The sequence below is a fragment of the Nyctereutes procyonoides genome, unplaced genomic scaffold (genome assembly GCF_905146905.1).
Source record: "Nyctereutes procyonoides isolate TBG_1078 unplaced genomic scaffold, NYPRO_anot_genome, whole genome shotgun sequence".
Classification (NCBI taxonomy): domain Eukaryota; kingdom Metazoa; phylum Chordata; class Mammalia; order Carnivora; family Canidae; genus Nyctereutes; species Nyctereutes procyonoides.
The window spans coordinates 21,788,728-21,815,235 of record NW_026575160.1 but is presented as its reverse complement, the minus strand read 5'-3'; the positions used below and the strand labels follow the sequence as shown (position 1 = coordinate 21,815,235).

The following is a 26,508-nucleotide window of genomic DNA, read 5'->3' as shown; positions in this document are numbered from 1 at the left end:
ATGAGCCTAAGTAACTTTTGATAGCTCCTTCACTAATTGGTATGACAAGATGTTCCAGCCCTGTCTTGTACATTTCCAGTCCCAGACTTGAAATCAGTCATTTCTCTCAAAAAATCTGGTTTCTATTAGTGAAAAATAGTATTTTAAGACCACAGTCTGGGAACATAGGGATGTTCACTGCTACTGAGGTGGTCATTCTTTGTAGGCCTCTTCAGTAGACAATGACAGAAAAGATACATATATTTACATATACCTCTATATACATTTACCCATCTTACATATAATTTTAAGATAAAATGTCTAGTGAGTTTATACTGACACTTCAAATTCAAATTCAGGACTACAGGATTTTGTTTTTCTACAGGATTTTCTTCTTAATCTCTTCCGTATCATATCTCCTTCAGTCCATACTTGAAGTCCTAATTCTAAAGGACAAAGGGATAAAATACCCCATAATTATTCACTCATCTATCCCTCATTACCCATATAACAGTCCCAGAATATCAATCCTAGCACTCCTGCCATTAATATACTTCATAATCATTGAGAGCACTTAAAATTGTTTTCTGCATATACTTTTCTCCTTTCTTCACCCTTTGTAATCATTGCACTGTATGGCCCGAGCTTGCAGCTATTATGTACAATACCCATCCCCTGCCCACCCTCACTGAGCTCAGTCCCATCAGTAACTATTTGATTGATGTTCATCACCAGCCCTTATGAGGATGCCTCTCTAGTCAAGTTGTCTAGAGCTCATTCCTCAGGAAAGCCTCCTGGGAACAATATTCCCTGAATTTTTGCATGTCAATAACAAGCTTCTGTGCCCTTTACACTTGAAAGTCAGTTGTTTTCTGGATATCTAAATCCTTGGCACACAATTTCTTTCCCTAAGTATCTTAAATGTGCCTTTAAAAAGCCTACTGATAATCTAATTCTCTTTTTCCTGTAATTGCTGCTTTTGCCTAGAAATTCAAAGATTCTTTTTTCTTTTCTTCTATAAAATTCAGTCATCTAACTAGAATGTGTCTTCATGTTAGTTGTTGTATGTTGGTGTCAGGAATGTAATGTGCTCTCAAGTATATTTTTTAAAATAATTTCAGGAAAGTTGTTTACTTATTCCATTTCCTTGAGTTGGTTTTCTTTATCAGGGATTTCTAATATCCATATTTTGAATCTTCTTTGCCTAACCTCAATATGTTGCCTATCTCTTGAATACTTTCTATTCCTTTTTTTAATCTTGAAAGTTTTTTTCTCTTTTTCACTTTGTATTTTTCATAAGACATTAGCTATTGTATTCAGTTCTTGTGTTCATTCTCGTTCAGACTTCATTTCCCTTGTAATCTTGCATTCTTCCCTGAGTTCTTTTATTCCATGACTGAGTTATTCTGATTTCTGTTGTTCTTTCATGACATCAATAGCATTTTATTAATGCTTCTTAGCTCATTTTGAAATACTATGTTATGTTTTAGTCCTTTTTTGGGCTTGACTTTCTGGTATGCTTTTGCTCTCTGTAGGGATGCAAGTCTGTTCCTTATTCTTTTTTTTTTCTTATAATAACTTTGTATGGGAGTTGACCTAGATACATTTCTGTTACTCATTTTTCTGTGAAATTAGTTTTCCAAAACTCTTAAAAAGAGAGGTGGTTCAGGATACTTTTCTAGATCCACAGAACTTTTTTTGTTGTTCTTATGTAGTGTTCACATGGATACACACACACACACCACAACACCTTGCTGAGTTTCTGACTGTTCCCCTGCCCACTTTTACCTGGATTTTCCCTTTCCTTTGCTTCTGTCCAGCTCAGTGTTATTTCTAGACTCAGGAGTTTCTCCTCAAAAACTGTGTGCATGCTGTCCTGGAAGACAGCTCCGGCAGGTCAGTTTCTACAATTTGTAGACACCTGGCCAGGCCAGCCCCTTAGTCCTTCTAGCCTTCAGCCCCTTGCACTCATCTGCTATCACAGTGGGCAAAACTCCTCCTCCCAGTCTCCGCAGCTATTCTTTAATTGGCCCACCATACTTTGTACGCAATACCTATGGACTGTTCCGGGATTCCCCTATTCACTTTTTTTTTTTCTTTTTTTCTGGCGTTCCATTGCTTGCTTTCTTTTACTTACTCCCACACGGACATTGATAACCTACAAGTCTTGTGGCCATGAATGGTTTATCCTTGCCTAAATGTGTTTTAGAGTTTGTGGAGATACCTACTTTTGTTACAACTGTCCATAGGTTTGGGGTTTTTCAATCCACGAGCAATTTTTTTCCTCCCCCCTTAGGTAGAAATTCCCAAAATCTGCTGCCTCCAACATCATCTTTCCAGAATCCTCTCTGTGTGGGGTTTTGCTGTTATATTAATATCTACTATTTGCACAAGCTCTGCAACTTCTGTTTCAAAAACATGCTTTTGAAGTCTTTAAACCTATGTTAAGACATAGACACTTAGGTCAAGCCTCTTAATTACTCTACAGTTCTTCACCATATAAATGTCCCATATTTTACTGACCCATCCTCCTATTATTGGACATTCACAATCTATTATAACCTTACTCTGTATTTTCACATCTCTGAATTAGAGAAAGAAGAGGAAAATATTACCATTTTACAAAAAGACAGTGCTAAACCCCTGAGCCACCTGGGCTGCCTCATTTTACAAAAAGGAAAAAAGTGAAAACCAGTCATAATTATCATTAAGACTTGTTTTGATTGGTTGTCATTTCCATGTAATAGACCACACTGACACATATCATAATTTGTACCTGGGGTTTGATTTTCTCTTTTTAGGCAAAGTTGTATTGTTCAAAGATGAAAGGCTCTGTCCTAATGTACTAGTGAAATGTAACACAACATGGACCAAGATTGCTGGTATTCCAGGTACAGTCTGGGCTCCTTTTGACTCAGCACAGGACATTTCAGAATTTGATGAGGTAAATGGGAGTCTGAAAGTCAGATTCTGGTAAAATAAAAGTTGATACTTCACCAAGGGAAGCAAAGTAGGTATTTCAGTTTTCCACAGTGGTTTATCTTTCATTTGAAGGAATTTCAAAGCATTAAGAATGCTGCTTGGGGTTATTTTCATTTTATTAACTAATGTTCTACCTCTGGATAGAAATAAGGTATTCAGTTCAGCTTAAAGGTTCTTTCATTTGACATACATAAAGACATAGTGGGCATTAATGTTTCCATTTTATGGATGTAGAAACCAGTGCGCAGAATGGCCATGCAAATTGTAAAAGGTAACAAAGATAATCAGTCTTCTAGCTCAGGATTTCTTCTTCTTAAAAACAAAATAGGTCTGAACCGTAGTGCCTACCTGCACCCAGTATTGCTTTCAGTCTGATAAGCCAGGAGAATGGGGGACAGGGAAAGTGAAATTATGTACTTCAACCCACAGTTACTATTTTAAAGATTATTTTTAAATAGTATTGCTTTTACCTCCAAAGCAATAAAAGTTCAGAAAACATAACCTTAGCAGTCTGAAATCATGTAAGCAACATTCTTGAGAATAATCACTCAGTAAATCATGTTGGCCTTTCCTTGCCTGGGAAGACTTTTTTTTTTTTTTTTAATTCTGCAAAACATTACTGACCTTCAGTTTCACCTGCTGCTTTTGCCTCTGGCTCTCATTAGTAAACACCTTGGAAGAATCTCAGAATTGTTAATGGAAAAATGATTAATGGAATCATTCTCCCTAGGGGTCAGCAGACTCATACACTCTGAGACCCTTGCTAGAACTTCACTTTTCTTGGGTCACCTCTGCAAAAATCTTATTTTCATGGAATATGATAGCTAAAAATTCATGTAGATTTAAAACGAGGAAGGCAACTCTCCTCAAATTCTGGAAGTTCTGAAAATCTCCAAGCAAATTGGAAATCATAGCCACAAAACTAGCTGTGTGGTCAGTTAATCTCCCTGTGCTCCAAATTTCTCACCAGTACTTAGTGTATCACAATACCTTCCATACCTGGAGTAGATGAAAAATCAAATAAAATGTCCTAAGTATGTTGAAACGCACACTCTAAGTAACATGGGCTTTTGGAGTAAAAAAATTAATCTCTTACTGAATGATGTAGTAGATCTGTGTTTGGGGGCTTTAAGCTCTCTAAAGTTTAATGTTCCTTCCTATAGAACAAGGGTAAAAATAAGCACTCCCTCAAAACGTTCTTGTGAGAAACTTCTTCATGGTAAATGTGAAGGTGACTTCCAACCTGGAATGTTCTGGGTTTTATTTATACACATGTGTACATCTAATGTATGATGACTCCTCCCTTGCTCCTTTTTAACTTTCCTTTGCTCTTGGAATGGCCACATTTTTTTTTCTTCTATGCTGTTTCAAATCTGACTCTGTAGAAATCAAATGTTCTTGTACCTTCCTGGTCGCAGATAGTTTAACTGTATACATTGTAGATCAGATAGGTGACTAGCACCTAGATAGTAACTATCTTTTCCGTAGTTGTATCAATAATGGTGAGGTTATAGCTGATCAAGTTGACTGGGCCCTATCTGGCTTGCACTGGACGCTTTACATGTCTCCACTCGGTACCCTTCCGTGCTGATCTAGAATTTAGCTGTCAAGGGGGCTTCTCCTCTTCCAGACTAGCCATTGCTCCAGGAGCCCCTCACTCTTAATCATCACAGAACCCGTCTGATAAATGATCACAGAATCCATTTGAGAAACAGACAGTCCTACTCAAAGAACAAGGAGAAACTTGCAGCCACTCATTTCAACTTGAGCAAAACAAGGTTCTAAAAAAAAATACATACACGCGCACACACCAACATCTCTTATTTTACCAGAAAGAAGATAAATTTTCTCTTTCAAGCTGTACTGCACGAGCATAATATTGCCCAGCTCTCAGCTAAACTAGTTCTATGTTAGCTATACTTGAAACTTGCTTGCAGAGTGCTTTGCCAATTCATGTAATTTTGACTGTCTGCTACATAATTCTCCAAACCTCCTAGACAGTCTAGTGAAGGAGAATGAATCCCTTTCCCACATTTCTCAAGTGAGGGAATTGAAAGGTAAGCAATCCAAGGTCAGAAGCAGATCAACAGATGCTGAATTCGGGTCTCTGAGTCCTATGACATCAGAGGTTCTTGACACTCTCCACTGCAGTGCCCCTGCAAAGGAGCACCCAGGAGGAAGAGGAGGTGGTTTTTTTTTTTTTATTAAAACAGTTATATTGACGTATAATTCACACACCATGCAATTCACCCATTTAAAATGTATGATTCAATGGCTTTTAATATATTCCCACAGATGTACATCCATCACCACAATGAATTTTAGAACATTTTCATTATACTGAAAAGGACACTTGCACCTCTAAGCCGTCACTGCCCCAAATATCTATCCTCCTCAGACCTAAGCAACCATTAATTTTCTGTCTCCATGCCTTTGCCTCTTCTAGACATTTCATATAAATGGAATTATGTTTCTTTCACTTAGTGTAATGTTTTTAATGTCCACCCATGTTGTGGCATGTGGTAGAGCTTCATTACTTTTCACAGCTGAATAATACTCTATTGTATGGATATAATCCATTTAGTTCATTCCTTCATTTGTTAATGGACATTTGGATTAAGTTGTTTCCTCTTCTTGGGTATCTTGAATAATGCCACGATGAACATTCATCTACAAGTTTTTGTGTGGATGTATATGTTTTATTCTTTTGGGTATATATCTATGAGTGGTCTTGTTGGATTATACAGTAACTCTATGTTGAACCATTTGAGGAATTGTCAGACCATTTACCAAGGTGGTTGCACCGTTTTATGTTCCCACCAGTCGTGTATGAAGATTCTAATTTCTCCACATCAGTACTTGCTATCATCTATCATTTTTATTATAGCATATCATAATGGGTGTGAAGTGGCACTTCGTTGTGGTTTTAATTTGCATTTCCTTAATAGCTAAAGATGAGCATCTTTTCATGTGCTTATTGGCCATTTGTATGTCTTCTTTGGAGAAAAATCTATTCAGATGCTTTCTTTAGGTATTTGATACCGTTCAACAGTGAAGCCATCTGGTTCTGGGCTTTTCTTTGTGGGAAGCTTTTGATTACTAATTCAATCTCTTATTATATACATCTATCCAGATTGTCTATTTATTCTTGAGTCAGTTTTGGCAGTCTGTCTTTCGAGGAATTTGTCCATCTCATCTAGTTATCTAATTAGTTGTCATCAGATGTAGTATTCCCCTATGTTCTTTTCATTTCTATAAGGTCAATGTAGGGATATAATTTTAAGTTCCTACTACAAAAGCACAGTGTGTTTGAAGTTCATGCCTTATTGTAGGGGAAAAAGTCCTATGAATAGATCCATCATAATACAAGAGTAATATTTATATTATTTACTATTGAGTAAAAATGCAGTATAGAGAGAGTTCCCCACTCTCTGGGGGGTCCTGTTCTTTCACCACCCTACCCTCCAAGAAAGGTGTGGGGTAGCTCAGTTTGAGATAAGCCTGACAATGGGATCCCTGGGTGGCGCAGCGGTTTGGCGCCTGCCTTTGGCCCAGAGCGCGATCCTGGAGACCCAGGATCGAATCCCACATCGGGCTCCCGGTGCATGGAGCCTGCTTCTCCCTCTGCCTATGTCTCTGCCTCTCTCTCTCTGTGTGACTATCATAAATAAAAAAAATAAAAATAAAAAAAAATAAAAACATGAGATAAGCCTGACAAGATAAATCCTCGTCAGGGAGATTCTTGTCTCTTCCCAGGACAGCCTGTCTGTCCTAATTGTGCTGAGGTCCTAATTCCCAAGGTCTCACAGTAGACTCACAAATTGGAAAAACAGGACCAGAGAGTTAAGAAGTTTCATTGTGCAGATCAATCCACAAAGCAACCCTGTACTGTCGCAATGGAGAGGAAGGAGATTGCTTAGTTAATGTGTGTGTGTCCCTGGGTGGTGGCGCTCTGGGGAGGGCGTCTGTGTGTCTGCATTCTCTGGGGTGGATGGCAGTGCAGAGATATCTTGACAGTCTCCTATCTCTGGGATTCCAACAGCAAAAACTAAATATCCAAAATGCAATCTTTTTTACCAAATGAACACAGGAGAGGAGTATTTTTAACAAAGCTATATTTCAGACTATTTACTTTAAAGTGAGTCCTCTTTCTTTCATTTCGACAAAGGAGATCGTCTCCAACATTCACATGTTTCTTGCTATACAGAAGAAAATAAAACCCAAAAAATTAACTCTATTTTTTTAATAAACTGGTGATCTTCATCATGTACAGTCAACAAAGTGGCATTTACATAAGCCTGAGATGATATTTTAATGAATACATTAATTGTAACATTTCCCCCCGAACTCTTATAATCTTGAACTCTTATAAAACTTGAATTAATGATAAATTAATCATTCAGCATCATTTCCTAGTAAAGATGGTCATTTTTAACTCCTGCATCAAGTCCACCAGAACAAAAAATAATCTATTTCCCCTTCTTTATTTTTTCTTAGAAAAGTTATTCTTGAAGACCACCTGCTACTTAGTGATAGAAATATTTGGACCAGACCTCATAAAACTGTGAGTATGCCGGCACATTAGCCTGGGTTAGTTGCTGGCACATGGGGAAACAGGAAAGCTGCTGGGCAGCTGGTTCCACTTCCAGCAGGTCGTACTCATTGAACAAGGGCTTAAGCTCTGTTCCTGTTCTTGTTAGTAGTGGAGCATTCAGACCTGACTCAGATCCTCTGTCATTCGAGGCAAAGTCTCCCTTGGCTCCATTGCTCTTCAAGAGTCTTTCAGAAGGAATTTTATCAACAAGTGACCGGATCCTACTGTCCGGACCCAGGCATTTGGCCCCTTCTCCGAGCACCCCAAAAAGCCCCGGCCTTTCCCTTCTCTCCCAGCTGGGCTCCCAAGCCATGTTCTTCTTAGGTTCTTCTCCTCCCTCAAGGGTTTCCTGGCCCTGTCCTCATCCCTACCCCCAGCCCTTGACCCTCAGGATCCTGAGTGGGCACCATTATAATCTTTGTCCTTCTTTCTCTTATGTTTCTTTTTTTTTTTTTTTTGAGCTCAGGGGTACCGGATCAGATAAATTATATTCCTTCCTATTCGTGGCATTTTCTCATCAAAGATCCATATGTGGCTTTCTTATATTTATAATTTAGTTACTTAGTTACATTGAATAATGTAACTAGCTTCCAAACTCGTCTCCTGAAACTAAGTCTAGAACTTGGGTTATAACTTACTCTAACCATCCAGTCCCTCTGTCATTCATTCTGATGCTTTTCTCCACCCAAAATAAATCCTATGTTCATCTTTCTCTTGCTTTCCTTTTTTTATACTTTTAGTATATATGTATACATAGTTATGTTAATATATATTATGTTAAATATGTTAGTTTATGCTAATAATTAATATATTATATGTTAATATATCACATAACATATTAAAAACTGTCTACTAAAAAAAATTAAAAACTGTCTACTAATTTATGCTAATAATTTATATATTTTATATTAACATAAATTGATATTAACATAACTTATATTTATATGAATATGTTAACATAAATTAATATAAATACAGAATCATAATTGATATGTTTATGTCAATATAATATAGAAAATTAATTTTAGCTGAATATTAATGGTCAATATATTAATGATTAATAATTATAATTGATGGTAATTAATATATAATTACATAAAATAATTAGAATTTTACTACAGTTCTTATATATATTTCTTTAGAACATATTTTAGTTATTTCTTTGATGTATGAATAGAGTATCACAGTATATATAATCTTTTGGGACCTACCATTTAGATTTATTTGTCTAAGATTCATCCATGAGATAACATTGTGTCACTGCTATAGTTCTTTCCCTCTGACTATATAGAATATTCCATTGTGTCTCTATAAGAGTCTATTCCTTCACTGTCCCATTAATGGGTCTTTGGGTTGTTTACTGGTTTTCTCTTTTGTGAATGGTGTTACAGTGATCATTCCTATGTGGTTCCTTTTTTATATGCCATTAACCTCAAAGCAGAGAGGCTCAGAGGCATTCCCCACAACTAGGTTGCCTAGAGTTACAGAATTTTAAAGACTAAAAGAACTTAAAAGCATACAGTCCACAGTGGTAATCAGTGATCAATCATGCTGTGCACCTACTTCTATTAATATGTACCTCACTCTGTCATGATAAACGATTTCTCACGAATTCCAGACAGAGTGTTTAGAAGGCAGGGATGCTTTCTTTTTAGCTCATAATTCTATTACTGTAACTGCCACCTAACTGGATTTTAGGCTGGAAGGCCTGCCCATTGGTCTGTAAGTCAATAATCCACATTCTAGCTGGCCAAATATCTTTTAAATGCCAAACTAATATGGCACTAACATAAAATTCTTCAGTCTTCACACCTTTTGCAGGATTCCATATCCACATGCACAGGGCTATTTATAAATCAGTCCCTGAGAACATTTTTAGACTCATCCTTCCACACTCCAAGCCACTTGTAATTCCCCACATGCACCAAGAGGTTTTGGCCTCAGGAACTTCGCATAAGATGTTCCCCCTGCTTGGCATATCCAAACCTCTACACTAAATAGATTCTACTTCTTTAGACCTCGCTTCAGAGTCGCTTCCTCTGGAAGCTTTCCTGACCCTCTGCAGGCTAAGATGGGCAACATTCCCACCACCACCACCACCATTCCACCCTACACACACATACACATTCCTAGGACCCCATGCAAACCCCTAACAAGCACTTACCACATCTGTGTATAATTTCATTCTCCATGGACTTTTCTGAGTCACTGAGTAGACTGAAAGCCTTCTGAGAGCCAGGACTGCATTTTATTCATTTCTGCATCTCTAAGTACTTAGCAAAATACTGAATATGTAGAAAGAAGGAAGGAAGGGAGAGAGGGAAGGGGAGGAGAAGGAGAGAGCTTTTTATGTGCAGGGCTTGCTATATATGAGTCCTCAATATATATTGAAGGCCTTCAGTAAATGTTTGTTGAATTAACTATTTTAAAAGAACAAAAGTATCACTATAGATGAGCTATGACTAGACTGCTCCAAAGAAATTGCTTGAACATATTAAAACAGATTAAAAAAAAACTTTTTAGCTTATTCATGGAATCTGCATACATACCTAGTATGAGCCAGGTGCTCTGGGGAAGTGTCAGGTTGTCCAGAAAGATTTTGCTCAGGGAACCAGAGAGGTAGATGGAAAAAAAAGTCATAGAAGCTAAAGAGGGCAGTGCAGGCAGGTACCCAAGAGGGGGAGCCAGAGATCAGCCACCAAGTGTCTTCGGATTAAAAGGGCTGTGGCCTGGATGTATTGAGAAACCCATTGCTCTTCCATAGTTGGCTGGAAAGTGGCAAGTGTGAGACATTTAAGTGCAAGGATCAGAGAAGATAGACAGACACTGTACTAGGGACTGCAGATGTGACAGTCCCCACCTAAAATAACAACAAATGAACACAGTGTTAGGGAAGAATGGGCCCTGCAAACCACCAAAAGAGGGTCACTCCCTGAGTAGGTGGTACGGAGAGGAGGACATTTTTTCCTTTGAGATGACTCAAAGTCATAAGACAACGAATTGTCATTAGTATGGGGTGGGCCATTTGAAGAAAGACAGATGTAGCAAACCATCCCTAGTCATGGTTCTTTCCACTATTAGTTCAGTTTGTGAGTAATTTCCTAGCACCCATATTAGTTGTTCGCTGATAGCCATTTCTCCTCTTCTGATGTGTTCTTCCTGCAACTTGTTTTGATCAATCACATACAGTTTTGGGTTGATACAGGTGCTGAAAATGACAACCTTACGATTCAGTTTTGCCTGAATTTCAGGCTTCCAGTATTAAATGTGTTTCCTAATCCAGAGGGCATCCCTCCTCATTATTTCATACCAGTCAATTCTCAATGATTCATGGACTAATTGTTCAGCAATTACATTTCCTACCCATCAGCAAGCCACAGGATGTTTTTGGGAAGTGGGACACCTGAACACTCAAGCATTCTCCCAAAAACCTGGGTCATGCTGGGAGGTGCTACTTCTAGGAGCAGCTGATCCTAGGCAGTGACCATGTGCTGGGTCCTCCTCTGCCTGGTCTTAACCTCCGTTGTGCCATGGGTTGCTGTATGAAGCCTGATCCTTACCTTCTGTACATCTCACGATGCTTCCTGGGATTAATTTATACTTTCCTCTAATCATAAACTCATGTATTCCAAACTTAGGAGCACTCAGAGATCAGGAGAGGCCTAAACTACTGGTATTTTTTAGAAGAAAATGCAAAATGAGGTTTATAACATAGTATGCTTAAATGTAATTAATGTATTTTTTTTTCAGAAACCAAAAATACATAGCAAAATCTGTGCCATTCACAAGATAATTACAGCAGTCCCCCCCCTTATTCAGAGGGGATACATTCCATGACCCCCCAGTGGGCACCTGAAACCAGAGAGTAATGAACTATATATACTATTTTCCTATATATACACTCTTGTGATAAAGTTTAATTTACAAATTAGGCACAGGAAATGATTAACAACAATAATAAAATAGAACAACTGTAACAATGCACAGTAATAAAAGTCATGTAAATGTGGTCTCTCTCTGTCTTTCTCTCTCTGAAAGTATCTTATTGCACTGTACTCACCCTTCTCCATGTAATGATGTGAGATGCTAAGATGCCTGTTTGATGAGATGAAGAGAGGTAGATGATGAGGCATTGTGATGTTGTGTTAGTGTTAGGCTACTATTGACCTCCAGACAATATGTTAGGAAGAGAATCATCTGCTTCCAGACCACAGTTGACCAGTGGTCCCTGAAACCGTGGAAAGCAAAACCACAGATAAAAGGAGGACTACTATACAAGATTTATGGAAGTGAATAAAGTCACTTAGTGCACTCTGAGTGTGGTCCAGAACTGGGATAAAAGTATTAAGTTGGATGATGATGATCTTCCTTCAATACTATGAGTATATCTCTGTGACTACATATTAATACATAAACTGCCTTTGAAAGTGATGTCAAGGTCTAAATCTGAGAGCTTTCATGTGTGGAAGGCCCTGTCCTCACTCCCTGCCATAGGCTGTTACTCTGACTGTCTGTTAACCCTGACCTTGCATCCTTCTTTTGATTTATGGTGATGATCATCATCATTGACTTCATTCTATGTGATCCTAATTAAACTTGTTAATTAGCTCTGCCAAATATGTTGATGCTTCCTCCTCCACCATCCCCAGCCCGCCACCCCGTGCCTCATTCCTGTACACCCCTGTACCTGTAAGGGTAGTAAAAGAAAGGAAATTAAAATGTGACTATTTTGGTCTTTTTGCTAGTATGGGAAAACAATGTTGGGTAGGAATGGTTATTATGAATTTGGACATTTCCTAAGGATTTCACATTTTATGCGTCACTTGGGCTTTCTCTCCCACAGCTGGTGAAGAGCAATGTGCTACTTTGACACTTTGTTGCATCTCGTACATTCTAAAGGTTTTACACTTGTTTGGATTTATGAGGCTCAGCATTTTCTCTTCTTGTCCTAAGGACCACTTCTCCCTTTCAGTCTTTTGATGATGAAGCTCTGATCTTAGAGGACTCTGGAGAGAACACCAAATACCTAGTTCTCCTCTCCTATTCTTCAGTATAGAGACTACCAGTCTCACTTTCTGACTGTGAGGCCTCCATTTCCACTCCCATATTCAAGTTCACTCACTTGAAATCTGCCTATTGCAGAGAAAAACAATAGGTCTGGGATATCATATGATTAGTTGGTGATCCTGGATTACCACAGATGGGACATTGGCTGTAGGTTAAAAAAAAAAAAAAAAAAAGTTAAGCAGAGCCCTATTTATCACCCTCCTGAGCCCACTAAATATCAGACCCCCAAAAAGACAGCAGTCATCAGTTAAATAAATGAACCATTAAGTTGAGAACAGATGTGTGAAAACAGCCACCCTCCCCTGATTTACTGACCCTTGGAAGACATTAGTTTGCTAATGGACTTTATCACAGACAGCTTGCCCCACAACTTAGAAGATGTGGCCTCCTTTTATACTTTATGTTGCCTCCACCTCTCATGAAGGAACCCTGGGGCCAAGCAGATGATTCTCTTTTTTTCCTCTTAATTCAGGTGCTCACTAAAGATTAAGAAGCTATCTTGCTAGGCTGCAGACAGAGATGGAATCAGGACTTGGAAGCCACCAGGAACACCGGGGCATGTTCTCCCCAGGCTTCCTCACTGCACCCACTGGGTTCTGACCCCTGCACCCTATCCTATAGATTAACTTTCCAACCACTCAGTCCATATGGCAGAAAATGACATTACAGTCCAGTCATTATAGCTCCTGTTATCCTGAGAACAGCCCAGAATGAAGTTGAAGTCTTTAGTACTAATTCTAAGTTTCTGCAAGATAATCTGACTGATTATACTTGTCCAGTGTCATCCAATGAGGTCCAATCAACTGGCCCAGAGATAGAGAGCTCAAACACAATTGCCAAGAACCTGCCCCTGTGGGTGAAGGGAGACAGTTAAATGGTCAAGTGAGCTGGGAAAAACCCTAAAAAGTATCTTCTAAAATCTAGACCTGTTTTTTTGAGATTAGTCTCTAGATATTACCAGTCCATGTTTATGGATTCTTTTTGTTGTTTGGTTTGGTTTTGGTTGGATTGGGTTTGAATCAATGATTTAGTTGGAAAAGTTACTAAAAAAAAAAAAATACTCTAATTGTTCCTTTCTTTGAAGCAACACATTGTTCTCATTCTTCTTGGTAAGAAGAGTTTGGGGAATGTCAGGTGGAAAATAGATATGGAAGGTTTGCTTTAGCCCCTTCAAACCAAATATAAACCAAAATGCTTGAAGAACAATTTCCTTACACCGTCAGGGATGGGGACAATCAACTATATTATATTTTCTTCCAAAAGGTCAAGAAATATATTTATTTTAAAGGGAAAGAGAGGATTTGGATTATGCCTAAGAAAATAATTTTAGGTATTTAAGGCTTTATTTTTTGCTATAAGGCCTAGAAAACTTGAAAATATTGTTTCTATCAAATTATACCCCTGTCCATTTTTCCTTTCCCAGTTTTATTTGTGGCTTCTCCTAAAAAGAATCACAGTGCCCGTGTGAGAGGCTGACCATAGCCCATTGCCGTCGATGCCCCCTCCCCACCCCCAGGACCTTATCCTAAACAGAGGAGAGCGCGACAGGGCAGGAGCTCGTTATGACCTGGCAGCTAGATGGGACTGGACTCAAACACTGTGCTAGAATCCATTCTGGGGATTTACCTCCTTTTGAATTAGGTTCTATTTCCTAAATGCCTGAGAGATCTTAAATAGCCTTTGTTTTGTCCCCTTTCCCTCCAGGCTTAACACAGATATGAATGCTGATGTGGTGTGTCATTCCCTGGAGTTTTGTAAGCAGGACCCTGGCCAACCATTGTGTCATCTCTACCCACTTCCCAAGGTGAGTGGGTTTTCACCTTGAATGTCAGATTATGCTGACGTGCAAGCCCTTTGGAAATGTTGTAAAGGGAGGTGCAGCCTCCCTGGCTCAGTGATTTGGGAACAGAGAGAGGCAAAATGACATTTTCAATTACATCGTGTGAAATACTATTCCCCAGTTTCAACCTAGACCCTTCCCCCCCTCCTCATGCTGCCAAAGAATGTTTTTGCTATTTAACCATCGTAGACTATCATCTAGAGCTGGGCTGGTAGTAGGTGGGAAAACTAACCAGCCAAGAAGAGAAGAGGTTAAATTTCTCTCCCATTTAAAAAGCAAGCTGGTCACTTTTATAGAAAGGTAAACTCATCCAGTTTGCCCAGGACTTTCCTAGGATAAGCACTGAATGTTCCACATCCTGGGAAAATCTGAGCAGTTGGTCACCCTAGTCTGAGCTTTATTGTTCTCACCCATAAAATGGGTATAATTAAATGCCTAAAATACCTCTCTCATAGGTTTGTTGTGGGAAGTAAGTGAGCTAATACACCCAAAATGCTCAGCGCAATACCTGCTACATAAAAAACTGTTAATAAATGTGGTAGCCAATATAATTATTATCAGTATCATTGTTGTTCGGAGATAGCTCTTTCAGAACACCCTGTGTCCAATTGTTGGACGATTTTCAGTTAAAATACAGGCAGACAGAGCTGCGAATGTTGACAAAATTCTCAGCTCACATTCTGAATGAGAGTATAATATTAAATCTAGCTAGGCCTCAAAATGCTGATTTTTTTCAGAACCTTCCCGTAAAAATAAATAAAATAATAAAATAAAATAAAATAAAATAAAATAAAATAAAATAAAATAAAATAAAATAAAATAAAATAAAATAAAATAAAATAAGATTCTATGCCTCCTATTCCAGAATCGTAGTTTTTCTGTGTATGACACAATAGGTTTCTGTTTTATATGTAATTTCCTTTTTATCCTCATTGAAATAAAGTCAGTTTAGCATTTTGTGGCCTAACCAATGAACATGATGCTGCTGACTGACAGTATGAAATATCACAAGCCAGTCCCCTTGAGAAGGAAGAAAAAGATGTGAATCCCTGGAGTACCTGCTTTCTTGGTCATTGACTCTGTGCCAATTATATTTCCCCAAATTCCACCTGAGAAGTTTTGGAATCCACTGGTTTCTAGGAGGGATTGGCACTTTTAATTAAAATTATTTTCAAGTGTTCAAATAACATGCAGATATAGTATCATAATATTCACTACTTAATAATGCACAGAGGAAACGTGTCTCCATGTACAAAGGCAAGTGATACGGATTTTTTTGTCGTTTCCTTAAATAACATCACGTTATATATACATCACACCCGCAGTTATACATAGTTACAAAATGTTCAACTTCAAACTATCCCATGTAAAACGGCATTCTTTATTTTTGTGCCCTATGGAGTTTATATCCGAAATACCAATTCCTTGTCTTCCCATCACAACACCCTTTGCAGTTGCTGGCTGGGAGGGAGTGGAAGGATTTCAATCCAGAAATGCTCAGCTCGCACCCCAGCAGGGCATGCTCCCTGGTCAGCCTGACATTCCCCCACTTACTGTTTTGGTCCTCCTCTTCCTCCCCCTCCTCCTCCTCCAATCCCCATCCTTAGCCTCCATCCCTTCAGGTGCCCCAGAGAGGAGAAGCAGTTGGCGCAAATGTGGACAACTTCCCTCTTTTCTGCCTCCAAGTATTCTTTAATAGCAACAACCAATACTTACTGAGGACTCACTCTTCCATGGCCCTGTGCTTAGCCTTCACCATAGCTAAGTTCTTATCTCACAGAGTCAAGGAATGAATCTTGTGCACCAAGGAGAGTGAGTAAAGCGGTAGAAGTTTATTAAGAAAGGGGACAGAAGCCTGGGGGGCTCAGTGGTTGAGTGTCTGCCTTGAGCTCAGGTCATGATCCCGGCGTCCTAGAATCGAGTTCCGCATCAGGCTCCTCACAGGGAGCCTGCTTCTCCCTCTACCTATGTCTCTGGCTCTTTCTTTGTGTCTCTCATGAATAAATAAATACAATCTTAGAAAAGAAAAGAAAAGAAAGAAGAAAGAAAGAAAGAAAGAAAGAAAGAAAAGAAAAGAAAGAAAGAAAGAAAGAAAGAAAGAAAGAAAGAAAGAAAAAGAAAGATAAAGCTCTCGAAAGAAAGAAAGAACTCTCAAAAGTGAGAGGGGTCCCGGTCAGGGTTGCCAACATGGGCCTCCACTGACAGTCTTTTATTTAGAACTGACCAGGGAGCTTGTGGCCTTATCATTCTTGTGATGTCTTGGTTTGAGTAAGGACTGGTGATAACATCTTTAATGTCTTCTTTTTTGGGGTCTGGCTATTCTGTGTTGGTCACAGATGACTGTGATAAAAAAAAAAAAAAAGACATCCTCTCCACCCACACCTAGGGCAGGGTGGTCTGGCCTGTTCACTTAACTCTGGTTTCCTTATAACTCAGCATTTTGGGGATCTCTGTGAGCCTGAACCTGTAGCCCCCTACCATCTATCCCTGTCCCTTACTCAGTCCTGTTCTTGAATGTCATCTAAGTGGAATCATGCAATATGGCCTTCTCTGTGTCTGTCTTCTTTTGCCCGTGAGGTTCGTTGTGTTTTGAGTGCATGATGGTATCACTGTGTGAAGGATTCCCACAATCACCCTTTGATGTCACTCCTGCTCTAGCTTCCTAGTGAGTCCAACCAAATTCTGCTCTTGCCTGCCTTCCAAAGAATTTTCCACACCAATGCCAGAAAGGCCTTTCTGTACAGTGAATTTGATCTTGTCACTCCACCTCAGTGCCTTGATGTGCAAAGCAGTTTCTCCCTCATCCTTCAACTTGGTGGACTTCCCATCCTTCAGATCTCAGTTTATATATTCCTTCTTCAGGGAGTCCATCCCTGACTCATTCTACCTACCCATCGTGTTGAAGTTCTTATAGGCCCCTCCATGGAACCTGCACTGTTTTAAATGATATAGCCTGGGCGATTGCCTGTTTATCCATCTCTCCAAGTAGGACTATAAGCTCCAGGAGGACAGACTCTGCCTTGGTCACCATTGTACAGCCAATGCCTAGGATGGCGCCTCACACCTAACAAAGAAGTATTTGTTGAATGAATAAACAGAGTGCCACTAGCTTCTCATTGGCATCACTGATGGAAATTCTGATTTCCCTTACTTCATTAGACACATTAATTTTTCCAGTGCCTATCTCTGATCGTATTATTCCCCCTGCTTATGATCTCTATGCTGCCTACCCAGTAAGGTACACATTTTCACTTAGCATTTCAAGATTCTCAAAAAGCCTTCCTGGATTTCTGCTGTTATCGTTGTGTACCCCCTGCTGCAGCCAAAATGGAGTGATTGTCTCTTTCGTGAGCTCACCTTAACCTTCCCACCTCTGTACCCTTGTTTCCAATCATCCCTTCCACCGAGGATGTTCTCTCAATACCAGGCCCATCCTTCGAGCTCATGCCTCCATCACTTTCCCTGTCGAATAATTCCTAATCCTCTCCACAAAATATTAACTGCTCTCCACCATCGTCGTAAATACCTTTTGAAGTACTACAGTGTGCCAGTGTTGTTCTAAATGTTTTATGTACATTCATCACTCAATCATCCAAAGTAGGTATTGTTGTTCTCTGCATGTCACAGATGAGGAAAGTAAGGCTCAGAGATATCAAAATATTAAGTTTACATAGATTTTTCATATTAAGATATAAGCTTATCAAGGCAGCAGGTCTGCATCTTGCCCCTCTTTGTTGCCTCCATTGTGCTGGGCACATGTTTGGTGTCTGGATAATATACCAGCACTGCACTTGACATGTGTGATCCTATTTAACGGAGCTCCTAGGGGGTGGGGGTTATTTTACAGGTGAGGAAATTGAGACTAGGAGAAAGAGATTACAAAGCTAATGAGTGGCGATGAAGGCATTGAGCCCCGGCTCTGTTTGTCTTTAAAGCCCAAGTTCTTCCCCACTGTGCTGCAGGCCTCACTGCCACCCCTGGGATATAGTTACTTTTAATTGAACCACTGTTCGTAAGCGAGTAATTCCTCACAAGGAGGACTCTGCACCCTCAATGTCCTGCTTTGCATGCATTTCTGATTCTGGTAAAATACAAATAATGTGACTCAAGCCATTGCCCCTGTGAAATGCATGCTGCAGGGTGGAGGAAAGAAGAGAGTCCTTCTGCTCCAGGGAGCTGGTGGGCAGAACTCGGCAGTGTAGAGCAATGGGGTCTGACTTTAGTAGGAACAAACGTAAAAGTGGAACCACATTTAGGGACCTTAGTAAACTGCCTATTCATCAACCACAGTGCAGTTGACATTCCAAGTCTACTTTCTGCCAATCCTTTAGCTATGGCTCGTGTCCTTATCTACTGTGTGCTGAAAATAACAAACATCATCCATGATTAACCGAAGCAAGAAACAAGCTAGCGTTCAGCCGGCACCAGGAGGGTTGCAGGGAGGGGGGCAGAAAGGAGCACAAGACAGGATAGGAAAGGAACAGAAAGAAGAAAATTGCAGGCTGCATCGTAAAGACCACCCAGATGGTTTTGTGTTACCTACTTTGAGGGGATTATTTATACCCCTCCTATTCTCATTTGCATACAAAACAAGGCATTGCCTGCTGCTGGAATGTGTGTGTGTGTGTGTGTTTGCTCTTGTGTGCACATGTGCATAAGCAGGACTCTGGCACTGAAAATTGAATGTGGTTCCTTCATGTGTACCTTGTCACGCTTGAATCGTATCTTTATTAGATCAGTATTAGAGTGTACCCATCGGGCCAGGAGGGGAGCCTCCTCGGCTTTATGCTGCTCCCCCAGGCACACCCTATAACTTGGAACAGACGCCCTTCCTAACCACCCCTGAGCTGCAGGGACATGCTACATTCACAAACATCTCAGAGGCATACTCAAGACCTACTTCACACCACTTTGATCCACATTAAAAGAGAATTATATTCAGAGTGTGTGCTCTAGTGGAGATAGAGTCTCCTTATTTCCCCCGGGGCCATCAACCCATTTAAAGCACTGTGAGGCAGTGGGAGGGGGAGTCAAGAATGAATTTGCTTTAAGATTCCATTCTACCAGTTGTGCTTGTTCAATGTAAACAACACAGGTAGGAGAAGGGGCCTCCAGCAAAGAAAGAGAGGAAGCCAGATGTGAGCGCTATATGAGAAAGGAAACACAGATGAACATATTTATCACTGGTGAGAGATAGTGGAAGGGAGACTGGAAATGTAGACAAGGGGCAGATTGAAAGGGCTTCTAGTGCTACATTAAAGAGTTATTCAAATACTGGAGTAAAAATTCAGCATATTTTGGAATTTACTTCACATATTTTAAGTACTTGAAATCAGTAAAACAGAGTATTTAATACATCTCCAATACAAAAATTCATAAACAGAAGTAAAATGCAAATATACTGAAATATACATCCAACACATTCTAATGTAAAAATAAAATATTGCTTCAAATAAACACTACATAAAATAAAGTGTAATTGGGGTTACACATAAAATGAAATTATAATCTTTTTGTAAGTCATCTTAGTCTATCATGAGTCATCCTCGAGCTATGAAAAACTTAGCAGCCATTTCTCATTTGTCTTCATCTTCTTATCTTCTATAAGATTCTAGTACAGGCACCATATTAATACGAATTTAAAAATTTATTTTAGAAAAATAATAAACTGCTGTGAGGGAACCCATTGCCTTAGGAAAGCAACCAGACTTTGAAATGGCTTTTCCCAAGTGAGTCTGATTGCTGCAGGAACCAGTTCGCTAAGGCTGAGTGTGTGGGAGTGTATGCATACACTGGGAACTTGGGCTTCCTGGGGACCCAAATTACCCCAAAGCTGACATAAAAGGGTTTGAGAAGGATTCAGTTTGCACAGTTTTTATGAGAAAATGTCACATGACAAATTCTTGTTGTTCAACTGAGAGATAAATAAGCTGATCTCAGGAACTTTCATTTTTTAAAAAACATTAAGTATAAAATAAAATATCTAGCATCTTTTTTAATTGAAAATCTCAGGTAGTAAGGTTTAGAAAAAATTACAAATGGACAGGAAACTGAACATTTTCTAAGATTCATGAATCACTATATTTCATTCTGTACAATCAACGGGGCCCTTCTGTGCATAACGAGTTGCTGAGCTCTGCACACAGTGATTTCAGATGGCTGAGGTAATCTTCCCCAAACTTTTTAAATCACTTCCATTTTACCCAAAACAGTGTGTGTGTGTGTGTGTGTGTGTGTGTGTGTGTGTGTGTGTGTTTGGGTAAATTTCTCTACTCCAACTCTGTTTAACAAGACCCAAAACTCTAAAGTCTGGCTTTGTCCTCTCAACATTTATGTAACTCTGACTTGCCTTTTTTTGTGTGGCGTGTGCGCAAAAAATAAAAATGAATTAGCACTTTCAGTTTAACAGAATCTGCGTCAAACACAGAAGAAAAATTACTTCCTCTGTCATCATCACTACATCATCACTATATCACTACATCACTACTGCTATAGACAATTCTAGCAAAATAGTAGCTCAAAATTAAACTACACAGAAATAGTTTAAGCTTCTCTTCTCTTTGGTTGTCTGGTCAACCTCTCCAGCTTGTATTTGCTCTTCCCCTGTTCTCCACCCTAACTTTGTAGAGGATATGAGTGCTATCTCACACATTTGAGACAAATGAAATAATAAAGAACAATTTATGTTATCATCAGAGTTTCAGAATAAGGAAATTTCCTTCTTGAGTGATGGCTGATCTTCAACTGTGACTTGGCAAACAATTAGAAAATCAGGGGATCCCGGGGTGGCTCAGCGGTTTGGCGCCTGCCTTTGGCTCAGGGCACTATCCTGGAGTCCTAGGATCGAGTCCCATGTCGGGCTCCCTGCACAGAGCCTGCTTCTCTCTCTACCTGTGTCTCTACCATTCTCTCTCTCTATGTCTATCATAAATAAATAAATAAATAAATAAATAAATAAATAAATAAATCTTTAAAAAAAAAGAAAATCAAATGTTACTTTTGAAGGGAACATACATTCAAGGAAGAGTAACCTACAACCTTGGAGCAATTTTTTGTGTACTACTTCAATACCCTGGAAGAGGTAATAAAGTTTTCCAAACTACATCACTTAATAAACCCGTATTTGTACCTAGAAGACAACCATATCATTGATAGCTGGGACCAGAAATGGTACTAGAGTCAAAAGTGTCTTGGATGAAACTGATAGGCTTTTAAAGAATAAACGGTCATTTTTTTATTCTTGTAATAGACCTTTACTAAGCTTCTATTGTATGACAGGCACACATTAGGGCTGAATGATAAAAGGCAACAGCAAACACAATTTGAGTGTTATACACGTACCAAAAGTTGGCCTAGGTACTTGTCATTCAGCTTCTAAAGCCTTTCTTCCACACAATGGCAAGCTTATTCTGTTATCCTAATTTTACATATGAGAAATCAAAATTCAAGCAAATTGTTGATCGTGGAGTTATTTATTTGACAATGTTTGTAAAGTTCCTATTTAAGCTTCTCAGGAAATTTCGAACAGTGAGATAAATGACAGGGGAATGTAGACTTCTAGATGTGGAAAATTCAGCTGAAAAGGGAACAAAATATACTGCCTAAAAATAAACCCAAGTGCATTGGAGATTCTTGTTTTTGATAAAAATAGCATTTCAAATCAGTGGTACAACACTGACTTATTCAATAAATGGATGGAACAAAGGACTAGCCATTTGCAAATAAAATTTAAGCTAAATGTTTATCTATTTCTTATAGCAAAATAAATCCCAAGTGAACTAAAGGTTGAATCATTAAATATGGAGCCATAAAAGAAGAAAAATCTGAGCAATTTTATTTGTAATTTGTGATACAGAAGTCACAGGGAAATATGAATATATTTGACTAATAAAAAATCTGCTGTACACAAAGTCAAAAAATAGTAAACAGGGAGAATGTTTTTGTAATATGCCACACAAAGAATTATTTTTCCACAATTCAAAGAGCTTTTATAAAATCAAAAAGAAAAAAAAAAGTGAGCAAAGGCCACAAACAATTAGTTTGCAGAAAAAGAAGATGAAAGGACCAAAAATGTAGGGGGAAATACCGATCTTCTTCTCATAACTAAAGAGTGAAAATTAAATGAGATTCCAACTATTTCTTATGTATTTTGCCTCCACGAAACTCTTTGAAGATCATTAGACAAGAAATTATCGCAGACACAGAAAGGCTTTAAATATCAGAGACCACTAAATTAAATTGCTCCCTGGAGACTTGAAGGCCTAGAACTCTAACAGACTGAAGAAAATATTAAACCCTGTGCTTGGATATATAGTCTACAGTTCAATCCTTTCTCTGGGCGTTTTGAGTTATCTTGACAGAGATTCCATCCTGTATTTTGGTGTAAGTCCATATTTGGAATCTTGGAGAATTTATCTCCTTAGACTTGTTTAAAGACTAACTTAGAGGTCATTAATCTCATAGGGATCTTAAAAATCTTCAAAATACAGCAGTAATAATGCAAATTTAATTTACCCTTTCTGCTGAGTAGAAGAAATCAAATGACTCCAAGAAAGGTACTTCTATAGTATTCAAGATTTGAAAATGTTTCTTGCCTACTTTAGAGTAGTTTTAAAAAATTACTATTTCTTTCTTGATAATATGCTTCTTTCTTCCCTTAGCTCAAGAAAAGCTAATGACTCTAGTGAATTCAAATACTTCTAAAAGATACTTCAGATTCTGAAGTTTTAATGAGTGGTCTCCCAGTATCTACTCTTGGCCTTCATCTCCACCTAATTAGTCACCCACATCAGAACTCAGCTGAGAAGGCATTTCGTCTCAGAAGCTTTTCCTGATGCCCCAACTAACCAGATCCTCCAGAATTCCTTGCCTTTCATCACACCTCCTCCTCCTAGAATGTGTTAAAAGTATAATTAACAATTGTACAATAAGCTAAATAATTGTACAAGCAATTGCTTATTGCTCCTTCTGTTAAGGTATAAACTCCAGATAACCTGTTTTATCCCCCAAACACATGCTGTTCCATGTGATTTTCCCCAGAGCCCAGCACAATTCACTGCACTTATTAATCAATCAACAAAGTATTTGTTGAATGAACGTTGTGGTATATGGAACAATAACACACCCCAAAAAAGGGTCCACATCCTAATCCCCAGAACCTCTGAATATTAACTTACCTGGCAAAAGGGACTTCACAGGTGTGATTAAATTAAAGATCTATTGATGGGGAAACTATCCTGGATCATCTGGATAAGCCTGATATAATCAAAATGATTCTGATAAGAGAGAGGCAAGAGGCTCAGAATGCGAGAAGATAGGGCAACAGAGATAGAGTGATGAGGCCATCAGCCAAGGAGTGGGTGCAGCCACACAATACCGAAGAGACAAGAAACAGATTCTCCCTGGAAACTACAACTGTCAGCCCAGCTGACACCTGGCTTTAGCCTCCTGGGATTCATTTCAGACTTCCAACGACCTTCAGAACTATGACATAATAAATTTGTGTTGTTTGAAGCTACCATGTATATGGTAATTTGTTACAGCCACGATAGGAAACTAACACAAATTAATTGTGAAACATTGGACACGCCTGATCTAGCAACCTCAATGCCACAGAATAATGGATAATAATGACAACAACAACAAATAAAATATTGTTGCAAAACAATTGCCCCAAAACAACCCAATGACTGAACCACACTCACTATCTAACTCTGTTATTTACCAAAAATCATGTGTTTAAAGAGTAGAACAACATCCTGTAATGAGAATAGCCCACAGAGTCTAGCATTAGAGAACTTCTGCACATGGGCAGACTGTAGGGAAGAAACAATCGAAATGTAACAAAAGTGTTGGTTGCGAAGCCTTGGACAATTCCAGCACAGGCTCTTGGACTTCTCATCTCTAAAGCAGGATTAAGAATCGTGCATTCTTCCCCCGCCGTTGGTATAAAGTGGAGAGATACAGCATAGACAATAACTGGTATAGACCTGGAAGCATCGAAGAATCTCTATATGTGTGCGGTTAACGGTGGTAGAGGTGATGGTGGTAAGATCAATGAATAACACTGTCAGGAAAAAAAGAGTAGAATGGGAATAGTGCTGTTTAAAACAGTGCTTTTTAAAAAGGTGTTATCTAGGGAAAACGATATGAATAGTATGATTAAATATATTAATGATGCTAATAGCTCTACAGTGCAGAATTAGCCCAGGAGAAGGAAGAAGAAAATTTAGCTAATGGTAAAATATGTAGGAAGAAGAAATATTCAGTGATAAAGGGGAATGCGCTTAAAGACAGTGGCTTTTCTCTTTTATATTTCTCCCTCCCTTCCTTCCTTCTTGTTCTGGGAAGAAGAAAGTGAGATGAACTGACTTCATTTTCTCCACACAGCTAAGAATCATAAATGTCCTTTAGAGCTGGGCATCAGCGGAACACGAAAATCAAACTGGGCTTTGCTACCCCTTATCCTACTTATTGGCAAATCACCACAGTAGGACACAGTGAAACGCAGATACAATAATAGATGAGCAGATCCCACCCAAAGGCCAGACATGCCAGCATTTGATAAAACCTTACAAGCAGAGGAGCTTCCCGCCTTTGTCTTTCTACTTAGTAGAAGTCACCTAAAAGCACGTTCCCCTGTGTCCCTTGGTTCTTCTAGTCTGCCTTACACCGGAGTTATTGACTGGCGGTCAAGTCCTTGGAGATAACCTCTCTCAAATCTTGCTCCATTTGTGAATCAACTTGTACCACTAAATTTGGGGGTGTGGGAAAATCTATCCTAATAAACTTCTAGAAAAGATCCAAGTAGATCAGTGACCCTCCCCCACCCTCAACCCCCCACCCCCCCAGTACATGCTTGCTCTTGGACAATAAAAAACACGCGTCTAAAGTCATCATTTCACTTCCCAGGGGCTTTCTCCTTTGTGGGTACCTGTCACTGCTGTCAGGAGTGTGAAGTGCACAAAAGGCACTTTCTGTAATTTTTAAATCTACGTGCTGCTATAATTGATAGCAGAGAACACAATCGCTAAAAATTATTCACCGTAGAAACCCATGCCTAAAAATACTATTTCTCTTTACTTCCTTCACTCTTGAGTGTACCAGGATTTAATTATTTAACATCATAAAACCTGAGAAGGCCCAATTAATGAATGTGTCTTGTCCAATTTATCAATCCGGCTAAAATGTCAGGAGAAGTTATATTGAGTTCTGGAGCGTTCCCTATACACTATATTCTTTACATGTTTCCTGATCATAGACAATATGGTACACTATTGCTTTGGCTGAAAAATTTGAATGTTTGGGAAATGCTTTTCTAAATAATGCCTCTTAGCACAAAGTGGCTGAAAGCCTTGAATATGCTAATGTGTGTTATGGCTCTCTCAGAGGAGCATTTAGTTCACAGATTTCCCAGATTTTTTCAACTTAAAAAAACAACAATTTTCTTTTCAAGCACGCCTATTAACATCTCCCAGAGCGGGATTAAAAGCATGGGTTTGGGACCTGAAGAGTCTGAACTGAATCTGGACTGTGCCACTGATTGGCTCTGTGACTTTGGATTTTATCCACTCTAAGACTTAGTTTACCTCATCTATAAATAGGAACAACAGTAATTATTACTTAACACTTGCTACATTGCATTATAATTACATTTCATTTTTTTAAAATTTTATTTATTTATGGGAAACAGAGGGAGAGAGACGGAGACATAGGCAGAGGGAGAAGCAGGCTCCCTGCAGGGAGCCCGATGTGGGACTCAATCCCAGGACCCCAGGACCCCAGGATCACGACCTGAGCCAAAGGCAGATGCTCAACCAATGAGCCACCCAGGTGCCCTTCTAATTACATTTTATTGCCAATCCTCTCTCCTAGGTTATAAAACCCTTGATGAGAAGGATTATGTCTCATTCACTATTACACACCTAATATATCATTTGTCACACTGCATAGACAATGAGTGTTTGTGAAATGAGTGAATAGAATAAATGATTTTTTAAAAAATTTTTTAAAGATTTTATTTATTTATTCATGAGAGACACAGAAA

The 26,508-nt window shown here is 39.0% G+C and overlaps 1 protein-coding gene across 1 annotated transcript in view; it reads left to right on the top strand.

Annotated features, from left to right (window-relative positions):
* AOAH (acyloxyacyl hydrolase) overlaps positions 1–26,508 on the top strand; it is a 159,579-nt gene that overhangs the window by 27,469 nt on the left and 105,602 nt on the right. Inside the window, exons 3-4 of the mRNA XM_055314684.1 lie at positions 7,459–7,525; positions 14,327–14,426. Coding sequence (XP_055170659.1) covers positions 7,459–7,525; positions 14,327–14,426 — 167 coding nt within the window. The remainder of the gene's footprint in view (positions 1–7,458; positions 7,526–14,326; positions 14,427–26,508) is intronic.